The sequence below is a fragment of the Artemia franciscana genome, chromosome 12, assembly GCF_032884065.1.
Source record: "Artemia franciscana chromosome 12, ASM3288406v1, whole genome shotgun sequence".
NCBI lineage: Eukaryota > Metazoa > Arthropoda > Branchiopoda > Anostraca > Artemiidae > Artemia > Artemia franciscana.
In genome coordinates, this window is record NC_088874.1 from 12,874,225 (window position 1) to 12,889,301 (window position 15,077).

Below are 15,077 nucleotides of genomic sequence, written 5' to 3' on the forward strand. Positions count from 1 at the left end.
ATAATACACACAATTAAGGCGGTATAGTAGAAAACAATTCTTACCTGAAATAGACTGACCCTGCCTAGTCCAGCTAACTTCCGGCGTCGGGTTTCCTTTAACTTTGCCTTCAAATAATGCGTTTCCCCCTTGAGCGAAACGTGCATTTCTGAAAATTTGTTCGAAAACTGGAGGCGATCCTTCTAAACGCTGACCCATACTATAAAATATATTAATTTGTTAACTATTATCATAGAGACATTAATAACAGATTGGACATTTCATACCTTCTCATTTAATGTCGTGCCTGTAATACTGATTGGTGGCCCTTGTATCAATTAAATAAAAAAAACTAATTTTTTTAGCTGAAAGTAAGGAGCGACATTAAAACTTAAAACGAACAGAAATTACTCCGTATATGAAATGGGTTGTCCCCTCCGCAATCTCTCGCTCTTTACGCTAAAGCTTTTAATTTTTTAAAAAAGTAGAATTGTGGCAAAGAGTCAAACTTTAGCGTAAAGAGCGAGGGATTGCGGAGGGGACAACCCATTTCATATACGGAGTAATTTCTGTTCGTTTTAAGTTTTTTGTCGCTCCTTACTTTCAGCTAAAAAAATTAGTTTTTTTTATTTAATTTCTGAACGTTTTTGAATTAATGCATGTTTGGTTTTGGCTCTCCGCACATAAATTATTAAAATGAAATTTGTATATTAATTCTTTTTTTGGCTAAATGGCTTTCTCTTAGTTTTGATCAGACGATTTTGAGAAATAAGGCGTGGAGAAGGAGGCCTAGTTGCCCTCCAATTTTTCGGTTACTTAAAAAGGCAACTAGAACTTTTAATTTTTAACGAACGTTTTTATTAGTAAAAAATATACGTAACTTAAGAATTAACTTACGTAACAAACTTTCATAACCTTATGTTTTTATTATGTATACGAGGGGGTTTGTACCCTCGTTAATACCTCGCTCTTTACACTAAATCGTAAGTTTTGTCCCAATTCTTTAAGAATGACCCCTGAATCAAAAAGGCCGTAGAATAAATAGTTGAAATTACTAAAAATACTTTTGCATAAAGAGCAAGGTATTTATCTCCTCCTAAATACCTCGCTCTTTATGCTAAAGTATTTTTAGAACCCCTCATATGCGTAATAATCTCTGTTCGTTTTAAGTTTCAATGCTACTTCTTCCTTTCATTTGAAAAAACGTTTTCATGTTTATTTTTTATTGTTTTCTTATAGTAATGCTAGAAAATCCTGCGCCCTTTTCATTGAATTTTTCTTCACCCATGACAGATTCCTCCAAGGGAAGATCCTCCAACATAGCCCCCTCTCCTCAGCCCCACCCCCAAACAAAATAAAATCCCCCTGAAAACGTCTTTACACTTCCCAATAACCATTATTATATGTAAACACTGGTCAAAGTTTGTAACTTGCAGCCCCTCCCCCAGGGATTGTGGGGGAGTAAGTCATTCCCAAAGACATAGTTATTATGGCTTTTGACTATGCTGAACAAAATGGCTATCTCAGAATTTTGATCCGTTGACTTTCGGAAAAAATGAGCGTGGGAGGGGGCCTAGATGCCCTCCAATTTTTTTGGTCACTTCAAAAGGGCACTAGAACTTTTCATTTCCGTTAGAATGAGCCCTCTTGCGACATTCTAGGACCACTTGGTCGATACGATGACCCCTGGAAAAAAAAAAAAAAAAAAAAACAAATAAACACGCATCCGTGATTTGTCTTCTGGCAAAAAATACAAAATTCCACATTTTTGTAGATAAGAGCTTGAAACTTCTACAGTAAGGTTCTCTGATACGCTGAATCTGATGGTGTCATTTTCGTTAAGATCCTATGACTTTTAGGGGGTGTTTTCCCCTATTTTCCTAAATAAGGTAAATTTTCTCAGGCTCGTAACTTTTGATGGGTTAGACTAAACTTGATGAAACTTATATATTTAAAATCAGCATTAAAATGCGATTCTTTTGATGTAGCTATCGATATCAAAATTCCATTTTTTAGAGTTTTGGTTACTATTGAGCCGGGTCGCTCCTTACTACAGTTCGTTACCACGAACTGTTTGAAACACCTATAGGTTATCATATTTAGACTTTGTATATCTAGCAAGCTTTGATTAGTCACCATTGCACTTCTACCAGGTTCTGCTCAGCCCAATTCAATTAGAAACTTGAGCATCTCTTGTAAGTTTCAAACTAATGCGCAAGTGCCAGACGTGCATTCATTTTATCGATGAAATAAAAATTTAAAATAAAATGAATATTAGCTAAATTAAATTAAAGGTGAAATCCAGATTATGTTGCTTGGAGAAACATCCTAGAAGTGATACCGCTATCTAACAGTTCATGGTAACAAACTGTAGGTAAGGAGCAATATGGCTCAATAGTAACCCAAGCTCTAAGACATGGAATTTTGATATTAATAAATATATCACCAATAAGTTTGGAGCCAATAAGTTGACCAATAAGTTTGGAGGGCAGCTAGCCCCCTGCCTCCTCCCCTGAAAATTAAAATTTTGAGAATGCTATTTTCTTCAGCACAATTCAAAGGTCCAATAACAATGCTTTTGATGATGATATGGCTCCCCATGGTCCCTGGGGAAAGGGCTGTAAGTATATCGGGCTTGTCGGTATTGAACCAATCGGTATCGGGCTGTTTTTAATCATGGTTTTGTGTCTTTTATATGATTATGTGAAGAGCCTGTCTTTGTTAAGGTTAGTTATTGGTAATTATTAACCAATGCTGTTTTTGCTAGTATACCAAGATAACACGCTTAACCGCCAAACTTTGAATAATTTTGAGGTGGAATTTTGCAAAGGAGGGGATTTTCCACGAGAAGGGTTTTCAATGGGAAGAAAAGTCTGTGGGGGGAACTTTCCAGGAGAAATTTTACACCAGGGGAAGAGGATTCCATGCTATTATTTGAAAGATCTTAACAAATTAAATAAAAAAAATCAACTAGAAGTAAGGAACAATATCAAAACTTAAAACGAGCAGAAATTATTCTGTTACACGAAAGGGGCTGCCTCCTCCACAATACCTCACTTTTTTCGCTACAGTTTTTTTTTATTATTTTAAAAAGCAGAGCTGTGGCAAAGAGTCAAACTTCAATCGATTCAGAAGGGGACAGCTCCTTTCATGTAAAGGATAAATGTCTGCTTATTTTAATGTTGTTCCTTGCTTTCGGTTGAAAAGACTTTTTTCTTTTTATTTGATCATGTAAAGCCTAACATTGCGCAAAATCTAATATATTTTTAAGAAACTTCGTCATTACACGCGATTAAATAAGAAAAACAAGTTTTTTCAACTGAAAGCAAAGAGCAACATTAAAACTTAAAACGAACAAAATTATTACGTATGTGAAGTTTTTTAGTACAATAAAAAGTTTGTTATTGTTCTAAATAAACGACCCTTGTGTTTCAGGAGTCGTTCTTAAAGAATTGGAACAGAATTCGAACTTTAGCGTAAAGAGCAAGGTATTGACGAGGAGGCAACCCATTCGCATACGTAATAATTCTGTTCGTTTTAAGTTTTAATGTTCATCCTTGTTTTCAGTTGAAAAAAACTGGTTTTTCATATTTAATTTCTGATCGTTTTTTTAGATAATCCCAGGAAATCTGACCCCATCTCCACAGAGAAATACCGTCTCCACGGACATATCCTCTAGACAATTCAATCTCGGTGAATATTTACCCAGGACAATTATCCTTAACAACTCCACGCGTAAAATTGAGACAGAAAAGAGAAAGCAAGAAACGTAAAAATAATCTTGTATAGGAATTATGGCAAATTTCCCAAGTGTATTATTTCCTCTGACATGTTCACCCCATGGAAACTTCCCTCCTCTTGGAAAGCTTCCCCGTGAAAAAAACAGCAGAAAATTCGTCTTCCCACCCTAAAATGTATGCATGCTTCCCAATACCAAATACTATGCATAAACAATGGGTAATTTTTATAACTTAAAAGACCTTTCCCCCGGGACTTTGGAGAGGTCATGTTACATCCGAAGGCATAATTATTGGGTCTTTCAACAACGATGAACAAAATGGCCACCTCAGAATTTTAATCAGACGATTTTGGGGGAAAGAGGGTGGGGAGGGGGCCTAGTTGCCCTCCAATCTTTTTGGTCACTTAAAAAGGGCATTCGAACTTTAATTTCGTTTCGAATGAGCCCTCTCACGATATTCTAGGACCACTGGCTCGATAAGATCACCCCTGGAAAAAAAGAACAAAATAAATGAACAGGCATCCATGATCTTTCTTTCGGCAAAAAACGACAAAATTCCGCATTTTGCATATAGAAGCTTGAAACCTCTAAAATAGGGTTTTCTGATAAGCCAAATCTGATGGCGTGATTTTCATTAAAATTCTATTACTTTTAAGGGACATTTCCCCCTTTTTTAAAATAAGGTAAACTTTCTCGGGCTCGTAACCTTTGATGGGTAAGACTCAACTTTATGAAACTTATATATTGGAAACCAGGATAAAAATCCGAGTTTTTTTTATATATCTATGATGTCAAATTCCGTTTTTTAGAGTTTCGGTTACTATTGAGCCGGGTCGCTCCTGTCTTACAGTTCGTTACCACGAACTGTTTGATCACCCACTTATAGAGGTAGATGTCTCAAGCTGTTGTTTTAACTGACTGATTGTTCTGGCCCTCAAACTAGAATTCGCCAGTAAAGACAGCGAGGCGGGCATTTACTTGCAAAGAGCGGACAAACTGGTCTCTCCAGTTGGCTGTAAGTGTAATTCAAGTCCTTAGCTTAAATTTCCAGCTTTCCTGAATAACAATTAATGTCACTGTGGTTATATTAGCCTAAATCTAATCATATTAGGTTTTTGTTTTGCAAGAGCGGGTAGTCAGATTATTTAAAAAGATTTTGCTAAAACTGCAAAAGGAAATTCAACGAAAATAAAGCAGTGAAGGTGCCTTTTTCTTCTTTTCGCACTAGCTTAAAATTCAAGCCACGGAAATACTATAACTATGGCGAAGGACCCTGTCAAAAGAGAGAAGCCACCCCAAGAGTTAAAAAAAAACCAGAAAGTCAAAATAATTTGAGTAAAAATTTATATTTTTTGGGCAATCAAACTTTTTTTTTAGCCTTTACCCTTAAAAAATTCGCAAGGATTCTTCTCAAAAATTTCGGTCGGTGCCCCTGATGGGGGCTAAGTGCCCAAGAACAAAAATTTGTAAATTTTGTAGTGGTTCTCATATAACTTTTCTCGATCATCATTCTAAAAAAAGAAAACATCAATGTGCCTAAAAAGCTGTTTTTTACTACCGTTTGTCCGCTATCTCTGCGGCTTATAGGTTAGATCAACAATCCGATTATTCATGATCAACCTTGGGCTGTATGCTCGGCTTCATGGTCCTATACAGCATTCAAATAGTTGAATGATGAGTATTGTATCATCAATATTTGCAAATTACAACTTCTTTAGCATCTTTGGCAAATGTCAAATGTCTAACTACTGGATAAAGACAGACCTTTTATGAAATTCTGGGATATTATGGCCCATTCCATATGACTCATAAAACCAGCATGCTAGGGACATTCAGTTTTAGAAGGGGCTATTCCTATTCCTCAAATCCTTATTTTAACTGACATTTAAAAAGGCAATTACATTAGACGCAGAACAAAACATTCCGTGAAGACGCTCTGTGGAGCATAAACGATTTCCCCCAAACCAAGCCTCCCAAACGAAACCTGCCAACAGAATGGTTCTATTATCCGTTGATTTTGACTTAAAATCGAATAGTTGTGGGCATCAAGTCATGGCTAATTGTAGAAAAAAAACCAAGACAGATAGTCTGATTGAGTGAGAGGCAAATCTGGCATTAACCCCCTTATTAGGACCGTATAAAAATGCAGAGCATTAGATGCAGAACAAAATATTCCAATGAATCAACAGCACTGGATTCTGTGAAGCATAAACGATTTCCTCCAAACGAAACCTACCTACAGAATGTTTCTATTATCCGTTGATTTTGAATTAAAATCGAATAGTTGTGGGCATCAAGCCATGGTTAATTGTAGAAAAAACCAAGACAGATAGTCTGATTGAGTAAGAGGCAAATCTGGCATTAACCCCCTTATTAGGATTGTTTAAAAATGTAGAACATTAGATGCAGAACAAAACATTCCAATAAATCAACAGCACTCGATTCTGTGAAGACACTCTGTGAAGCATAAACGATTTCTTCCACAAAATTTTTCGTGTTTCGACATTTAGCTTTAAAAAAGCGTTAGTCTTAGAGGTTGTTGAATTTGAGGTCATAGAAATTTGAATTTGAGGTTTGCTACAGAGCATGGTATTGATAAAACCGGACATGGTAACGAGCAGTGAGTAAAGGATGAGACTTTCCAATAGAGACAGGAACCTCAAAATACATAATTTTGATAACAATACATACATTAAAGATGTCGCTTTTATTCTGATCCAAAAAATACGAGATACATTAATTGGAATTTTTCAAAACCAATTAAAAATGTTATTGGCATAAGAACATTTTGATGTTTTAGGAAAATATGGGAAAAAACCCAAGAGGCGTGTTTTGAAAAACGACCCCAAATCTTGATAAAAGTTCTATCACAAAACTCAAAATGTCCAAAAAAACAACAGCGGAGAATTGAAGCTTCTTCGTATTTTCACCTAAGAAGGATCAAGCTTTTTTCTTCTCTTTATCCCCAGGATCCATTGCAAGAATTTGTGTTCCTACGATTATTTTAGATGGTTCATTCAAATGAAATCAAAATTTCTAGTATGATTTCAGGTAACAAAAAATATTGACCGAAGGGGCGATTTCTGCTATTTTTCGCAATAACACCGCAATCTTGGCCCCAAGAGGGCAAAACTACCGTGCAAAAACTCAGATATAACCAAGCAGTTTAAAACTATCGAAAAGTAAATGTTAAAGCCTCCCATTTTAGAAGCCACACTGCCGCGAGGTGGCGAATTTGTTCCTAAGCATATAGGTAGTCAATAGCCAACGATCCCCAGTCATTGATCGTTTAAGCTGCAAGATTAACGATTATTATACATTCATAGCTGCACACCAGCTACTAGAGGAGAGGTTAATGGTTGACAAAAACCACAAAGATAATATTTTAAGGCCACTTTTTCCAAAAATTCCACGAAAGTCCATTTGACAAATAATAAAGGGAGAAAAATTTAACCCCCTGAGCCTGAGGTCCCTATATGGAATATATTTAGATTAAATTTCCAATATGGATTCTCAGGGGGGGTTTAAAGCACGTCTCTTAATGAGAAAATACTTGTTTTAAAAAAAAAGTCATTTCAGGCAACAAGACACATGGACAAATCCTATTTTATTGAGCAAAGCAATTACACCTAAATTGACGCTTATTGTCAAAATACTGTTATACGTAAGTGAAACTTTAAGGTAAAGAAGGAGAAGGGGTCAATCCCTCGGGATATTTAAGGTTAACTGGATTCTGATATTAAAAAGAACAGAACTTCAATTTAGAACAATTATTTTCTACATGCTAAGTAGATAACGGCTCTAACACAAAAGCATTGTGATAAACAGTTTATATTTTTTTTTAGGTCACAATGCTTCGAGAAGGAAAGGGCTGATTTGCTCACATGTGCTTTAAACAACATTTTCTTCGGTTCATATGTTTTGAAAGACAATGAGGACTAAAAAACGCTCGCGATACCAACTGGCTAAATTCACAGAGCTTTTTGAATGTCATCAGGAAAGCGCTGGTCAAACTTTAACGTGAAGAGGGGGTGTGCTGAATGTCAGAAGAACGTAGAATAATTTGTTTCCGCTTTAAGCTTTAATCACCAGTCTTTCCTCTCCTTAGGAAAAAAAAAATTTTTCAATCTTAAACGCAAACTTATAGTCTATTCTAGACTTCAAATGCTTAGATTAAATTCCCCAAGCCAAAGAACAAGCGATCCGACTTATATGACACCTATCCCCATCTATCTAGCTACGAGAAATGGGTTGAATATATCCTAAAAGTAATCTGACTCAGGATCAATATCACTTAGCTCACTCAACCTCCTATATAGGAAGATAGGTTAGGATGACCAAGCATCACCACTTTTATTATCTATTTTTTTATTATTATTATTATTTTTGGAGAAAAAAAGGTGAGGAAGAAATATTAAAAGAAAAACTTTAATTGTGGCCATAGAAGGTTTTTTTTTATTATTGCTTTCTTCCAGCACTAGATTATACAGGCAAGACTTTAGATAGTTTTTACTAGACAAATAAGCTTGTGGCTAGTTTTAGCAAGTTACTAAAATTTAGTGAAACTATATTTCAGTTGAAGTACATTTTAGCCCTATGCCAGCACTTTTTCAATTTTGTACATCCTGGACCTAACTTAGCCTAATGTACTTTTTCTTTTTCTCTATCGACAACCCCGCATTCAGGTCAACCAATCCTTGGGCAGCCAATCCTTTGAGCAAGTGACCAAAACTGTAGCTGTCCAATAAGTAGGATCACATATCTTTGTGGTTTTGGAGCCAATGGATTGATTTCGGGTTATACTCAATGATGAACAGCTCTACGATGCTGAAGCAGAACAAAAATCAAGATTAATTCTTTAAATAAGAGGCTTCTATACATCTGGACGACTTGAATTCAATCCATGTCGAGCAAGAATGCAAAAATTTATCTTGGGGAACGTCGTGGATTCGCCAAAAGCGAATTCGGGCTCATGGAGTATACGTGCCAGATCTGAAGCATCCTTCCTTTTTTAGACGATTCATTTGTCTTGATTTGTTGTTTCGCTCCTTTCACAAATTTGCTGACCGTTCAAACCGGAATAAATTTCTGTGAACGTGCCTGTTTCGGTCATCAGCTCACCATACTTTAATGTTACGCATGAAGTGGTTGAAGATTATAGTGCCTCAGCCTGTAATTTTTGAACTCACTTAGAAACATCGCCCAAAATCCCCAGTCATATGTTTCATGTTCTGCAATACAGCAATCTATAAGTAGGTTAATATTTTTGAAATGTGTTTATTGTGAACATGTATACGCGTGATACACGATTCAACTATTATTATACTTAGTTATTATTATTTTATCAGTGAAGCTAAATACGCCAGCCTGGAGTTGAAAAAATTTTTCCTGATAATGCCAACAACTCAAGTTTCCGAAAAATAAGGTATGATCACATTTATTACCAGTAAAGAACATTCTGAAAAACGACTGGACATATAACACGATTTCAACTGGGAATAACACTTTGAAAAAATGAATAAATACAGTCATGCACAAAAAAACAACCCAAAAAAAACAAAAAACAAACAAACTATAAATAAAAATAAACTTACATCATGTGTTGTGTTTGCTGTTGGGGCTGCACCAGCATGCCTTGAACTAGAAAAGGAAAAATATTTGATACAATACAGCCAAATCATAAAAGACACGTTTTGACAACTTAACAAAGACTAACAGTCGCTAAAGGGCGCAAATATTTTTCTGGGAAGAAGGGGCGGTGGCAAACTTAACAATTTTTCTATGCGAATAAGGTTTGATTTTTTTTTTTCCCCTTTTTTTGTAAAATTTGGTCCCTTAAGCCTCTTTTAGCAGCCTATCTATCGGTGTGTATGAATTCATCTGACATGGATGAGCCATAACTGTACATGTGTCTTAAAAAGTCAAGTGGTGATTCGTACCTAGAAGGGAGGGGGGGGTAAAGGAACATAATTTTATTCCAATTTACCTGAGAAAAGAAGTATAGTCGTCAGATCTTTGGAGTTAGGTAATGCAATTGCAACTGTGAATTTTTTTAGTGTTTGATTAATGTTGGTTACATAATATACAGAGCAGTAAAAGAGGAAATCGTTGGCGTAAGATTAATCACGGAAGGAGCAACTGCATTTTCTAACAAACACCTAAAAATGGGTTGAACTAAAAGAAATCAAATAGAATTAAGAAATCAAAACTAAAAGAAATCAGAACTAAAAGAAATCAAATAGAATTAAGCCATGTTTTGCTGTATATAATTTCTATTGTGTGGATAACAAAGGATATAAACAGAAAAATGACATAGTCATAGTCACAAATATAATCACAATAGTACACATAGTCACATAGTCAATAGTACACATAGTCAAATATAGTCACAAAAATACGCATACTAGAAGCTGCTGGAGAGACCACAGGGAAATCTGGGCGCAAAATTTGGCCTCGAAAGGTTTGGAGACATCAAAACAAGGCATGGAGAGGAATGCACCCCCAGTCCCATGGCAATTTACACTCCTGGATGAAGTTCAAAAGTACTTGAGAAACCGACAGAACAATACCCTACCCTTTCTCTCTTCCGTCTTTTTATCTTTTCCGTAATAAAGAGATAAATTCTGAACAAAGATTCCCAAATATATTCAGATTTGTCCGGCCATATCTTTAAATTATTGGCACATACAGCCAATGTTATGTGGAAAAATCTTTACGGGTGCGGTGGTGTTAACCCCCATAAAACGGTGTATTATTTCTAAATTTCAAATTGGTCGGTAAGACTTCTCTTATGGGTAAAGAAATTTTCTATTCTTCATCCATTAAGCTATGCTGTTAGACGGATTTTAACCATATCATTTACAACTACCTGGAGACACCCGTGCCATGTGTCCAAGCCTTATAGAGGGGGAGGGGTGTCCATTTAAAAAAGAAAACGAAACACACGAATGCAATCCATTTACGAACGTATATTTGAAAAAATCCTGGGGGATTCCGTCAGGCCAAACTTAGTGATGGATTTGTAATCTGTTTACTGGTATGGATTTCAAATAAACTGCCATTAAACAGGTAGTTGAGTTCAGTATAACTACAGTTTGATTTACGGCGATTAAAATCGACGATAACGTTTTATATTTGTTCTAATCGCTGTTATTTTTAGTTTAACCAACTAACTTACTTAGGAAAAAAAAATAGTCAGCTGGAGTCTCATAACTAAAAATAATATAGAAGCCTTGCATTGAATCCGGCGTTAGTGAATAGGAACAGATATCGAAAATGGCTTGGTTTCAACAAATATTTACAACAGTTTGTCTCGTTTAATAACAAAAAGGGTTTCTTTCAAAATAGAAAGACGAAATTGTTCAGGTTTTTGGCATATACACCAAGGAAAGGTTTGGAAATATTTTGAAAATCCGAAAGACAATAGCGATTTTGCTTTACAAATACACAACTATTCTCCAACAATAAGTTCTTTCATACATGTTGACCTTGCAGTATCAATATATATCAAAAGCAACAAACAGGTTAGGAACTATCTAAGTTTCAAGCAGCTAGATTTGATTGCTTAGACTGTTACACCACCTACACAGAGGAGGGGATTGATGAGGAATTTTTATTCCTCCTAGATGTGGGTCTGAGCATAGGTGTAAACATACATTCTCACTTATCATTTCGATATCAGAAACCAATCAATTGCGAAAAAAAAAGTTTTAACAATACGGCTGCAGTATTTTAGAGAAGTTTATGCTATCGGACCAAAATCGGTAACTTTGAGGCAAGATTTCTCTTCTGCACTAAACACTACAATAAAACGTTCTTACTTATTAAAGAACTTTTAATAAGTTTAAGAACTTTTATATAAGGGGGCTTAAAGTTGAACCATCCCCCTAACACTTACATATAGCCTTAGGTTATATTCAAAATTTGATGATTTTGGCATAGGGCTATATCCAGGCAACGATGGGGGGGGGGGGGGCAGTTAACATGGAAATAATTTTGAAAGTCCAATAAATAGTTTTTTGTCTATTAAATATGGCAAAGCACTTTCAATACCGAAAACTTGCATTTGCTGTAACTTTTACAAACAAAAAAACAAAATAAAGTGTATTTTTGAAAAAAAAATAGCGATTCACCGAATTCGTCTGGAGCCAAAAGAGATATGCGAAAACAATTTAGTCCAATCGATCTCAGTGAGCGTGCTTAGCTTAGGGTCATTGAGTTTTGATCCGAAATTCGTAAAACAAATTACATAACATCACTTCTATTATTGTGTGGCAGACGAAATGAAGCCACTAGGTTAGATTATAATAGACATCACATATTTTTTTTTGAACTGCGCTAAATCGAAAAGATTACATTTGGCATGGACACGTTCGTCGACATTATATCCTACAATTCCAAGACCAATTTTGGAACAGAAAATATTCATATATTTTAAAATATGACCTATATTTAGGTCAATTACATATCCCGACTTCAAGAATATTCCTCTATATTCTCTCCAAGAGCCTGTTACAGACGAGCAATATAGCATAGACTTTTTGCGAAGGGTACAGTTTCTCAAGATCTAAAAGAAATTACATAATAAATCATATAGATGGTCCTAAGAAAACTCAAGTAGATCAAAGGCTTAGTTTCGGAATCAAAATCAAACTTTATATCTTTGAGAATGACGGATGAGGGTTTTCGGGACAAAGCTCAACAAATTTTAGAAGGAACAGCTAAAACTTTCAAATTTCTTCATTTAAGAAATATTTATGGACGACTTTGATCAATAGCTTTTACTACATTTTTATGCTTGAAAGTGTTTTGGAGAATACTAATTTTGCTCTTAAGGGAATTAAGATTTTAAAAAATCATAAAGGGACGAGATTATCTACCAGACCAAAAAGATTTGCTTCAATAATAGCTAACAATAGGATTATTTTGCAACATAAGAGTTAACTTTATATCCATTTTTTTTCATTTATTCTTTAATATCAGAAAGGACGATACAGATTTCCAGAGCCTGCTAATGAGAAACAATGAAAATCGACAATCAACGTTTATTCACTAGAAAAGCAGCTGATTGCCCCTTCTTATTCCATGGTTTTGGCAATTTCTTAACTGAAAAATTGTTTCCAAATAATGATGCTGAAACTATAATTACAGACAGACATCACACACCCATTCCCTATTTATGATTAATTAATGCAAGACCTATTTTCTCGTTCAAACTTATTAAGTTGGGATGAAAAGAATGTGATGGAGGAAACACAATCATCTTGAATGTTGTTTCGCCAGTAGGTAGCTTCACACCATGTTTCCATAGGAGATGCTGGGCCAAAAGAGACAAGCTAAATATAGCTTTTTGGCATCTCAAAATCATGAACGCATGCTCAGTTGTTCTCCAAGGCGATCACATTTCCAAAACCATTTTAGGGTCAGGCATAAGTCCAATGTATGTAAGAATGATCAAAATCCAATAAGATCAGTTGTTTTCTAACACGTGGTTCAAAGTTTTTGTGTCCATTATTTCTGATATATTGGTGCCAAAGAGGTATCCCTCCCCTATAGCGTGGGCTTATTTTGTCGTGATACACGAAATAGACTTAATGGTTGACGGAAGAGAAGTTAGACACTTTTTAAGCTACTCAGTGTTGTAAAAAGCGTTATTCAAACTCCATATTATCGGCAATTTTGTTCAAAATAACTTTTTTTTGTAGCTTTTTAAAGAAACGATTGATTTTGGGACTTAATTTGGATTTTTTGAAGTTTACCACTTGTAAACTTCGAAGTAATCCACCTTATCAGTAATCCTTATCAGTGGATTACTTTGAAGTAATCCACCGCCATGTCAACAAATAAGTTTTTTTTTAAATACAACCAAAAAAATATTATAATACAAGTGTAATCAGATCCATTGTACGAGGAGGGAGAGAGGCGTCATAATCTTTTTTCAAGGAGGACAAATCTAAACGTATTCAGTTCTTTTCTAAATGCACATTGAGAATTATGCAACATTTGGGTGATTGTGGCCATAGAATGGAATGGTTCTGAATGTTGCTAACTCAACAGAAAGTCCAAAAAAGCATAACGCTCATTTTGCAGACAATTCAAACCGTTCCAAAGCTGTGATCTGCCATGTTAAATACCAAGTAAGACTTTCCTTGGCATTGAATCAATATTTTATATCATGTAGTTATTAATGAAGTATCATCTAAACTAAATATTAGCAATTAGTATCATAAAACTTAGATGGCGAATGGGCTCTTTTCTTGACAAAAATTTCTTGTAGTCTGTAGTCCTTATCAGTATGAGATGACTATGGACCATTGATTAATAAGAAAGATGAAACTTCAATCTGATTTTACCCTAAATGGTCTCCCCAAAAATGTCTCAAGAAAAGCAGTGAATCAGAAACAGGGTTTTTATAGCCGTTTGACATAAGAGAAAAGTTATGAACCTAAAAAGGAAATTATCGGTTCACATTTTATAGCCAAATCCGAACCGTCACGACTTATTTGATGCCAAGAGCATTTACATAAATGGATATTATAACTCTGTAAAAGGCTAATCCAACTGTTGCCAAATTTGGTTATCCAATAGGTGAGATTCCTATCTGAAAAACTAGTCACACAACAAGAGCTTCGACCATGCAAATAATTTTTACTTTTTTCCAGTTATGAACAGGTTACATTTGGGCTAACTTTAAACTTTTACTTAAATATATCAATTCAAAAATCTAACCAAAGGAAAAAATAGGTACAAGATCAAAGAAGGAAATAGTGCAAAAAAGACCCACAATCCATACAGCAGAAAAAAGGGGGTGCGAATTTATTCGAATCGGTGGTATCGCCTTATGTTTTTTTGTCTTTGCGAAAACGAAAGAGGCATCCTATTTCTCTATCCGTCTCGCTTATTCACGACAGTCTAATCGACAAAAATTCGACCCCCCCCCCCGGTTTCCTAACTTACACACATAATAGTTTAGAGTTGTATTTTATTAGGTTTCTTTATTAATAATTATTCAGATGACTTCCTAGACGCATAACACAACAGCATTCCTTTGAAATGGAGTGACATAAAAATCCTTTTAAAAACTACTATTTTGAAGACAAAATTCTGAAAGAAAGGAGTAGACACATACAAGGGGGCACCCACTTTAAAAAATGTGTACACCAGGTGGCATATTCTTATCATGGCGAAAGTGTGCAAATCGTGGCGAAAGTGTGCAAAGCGTGGCGAAAGTACGCTAAGCGTGGTAGAACTAGTAGGTACACGTGGCGTTATGAGATATATACCAGGTGGCAGAAAGCGGGCATCCCCTTGGAGATATGGTAATAGATAATATGAAGCGTAAATAGGGTGTGAGGATCTA

General features: G+C 35.4%; 1 protein-coding gene across 10 annotated transcripts in view; it reads right to left on the minus strand.

Annotated features, from left to right (window-relative positions):
- LOC136033704 (titin-like) overlaps positions 1–15,077 on the minus strand; it is a 369,666-nt gene that overhangs the window by 336,351 nt on the left and 18,238 nt on the right. For all 10 annotated transcript variants that reach the window (XM_065714570.1, XM_065714567.1, XM_065714566.1 and 7 more), the window contains exons 2-3: positions 9,313–9,358; positions 45–199 (exon numbers count right to left, since the gene is read on the minus strand). In XM_065714570.1, the coding sequence (XP_065570642.1) occupies positions 45–199; positions 9,313–9,358 (201 nt within the window). The remainder of the gene's footprint in view (positions 1–44; positions 200–9,312; positions 9,359–15,077) is intronic.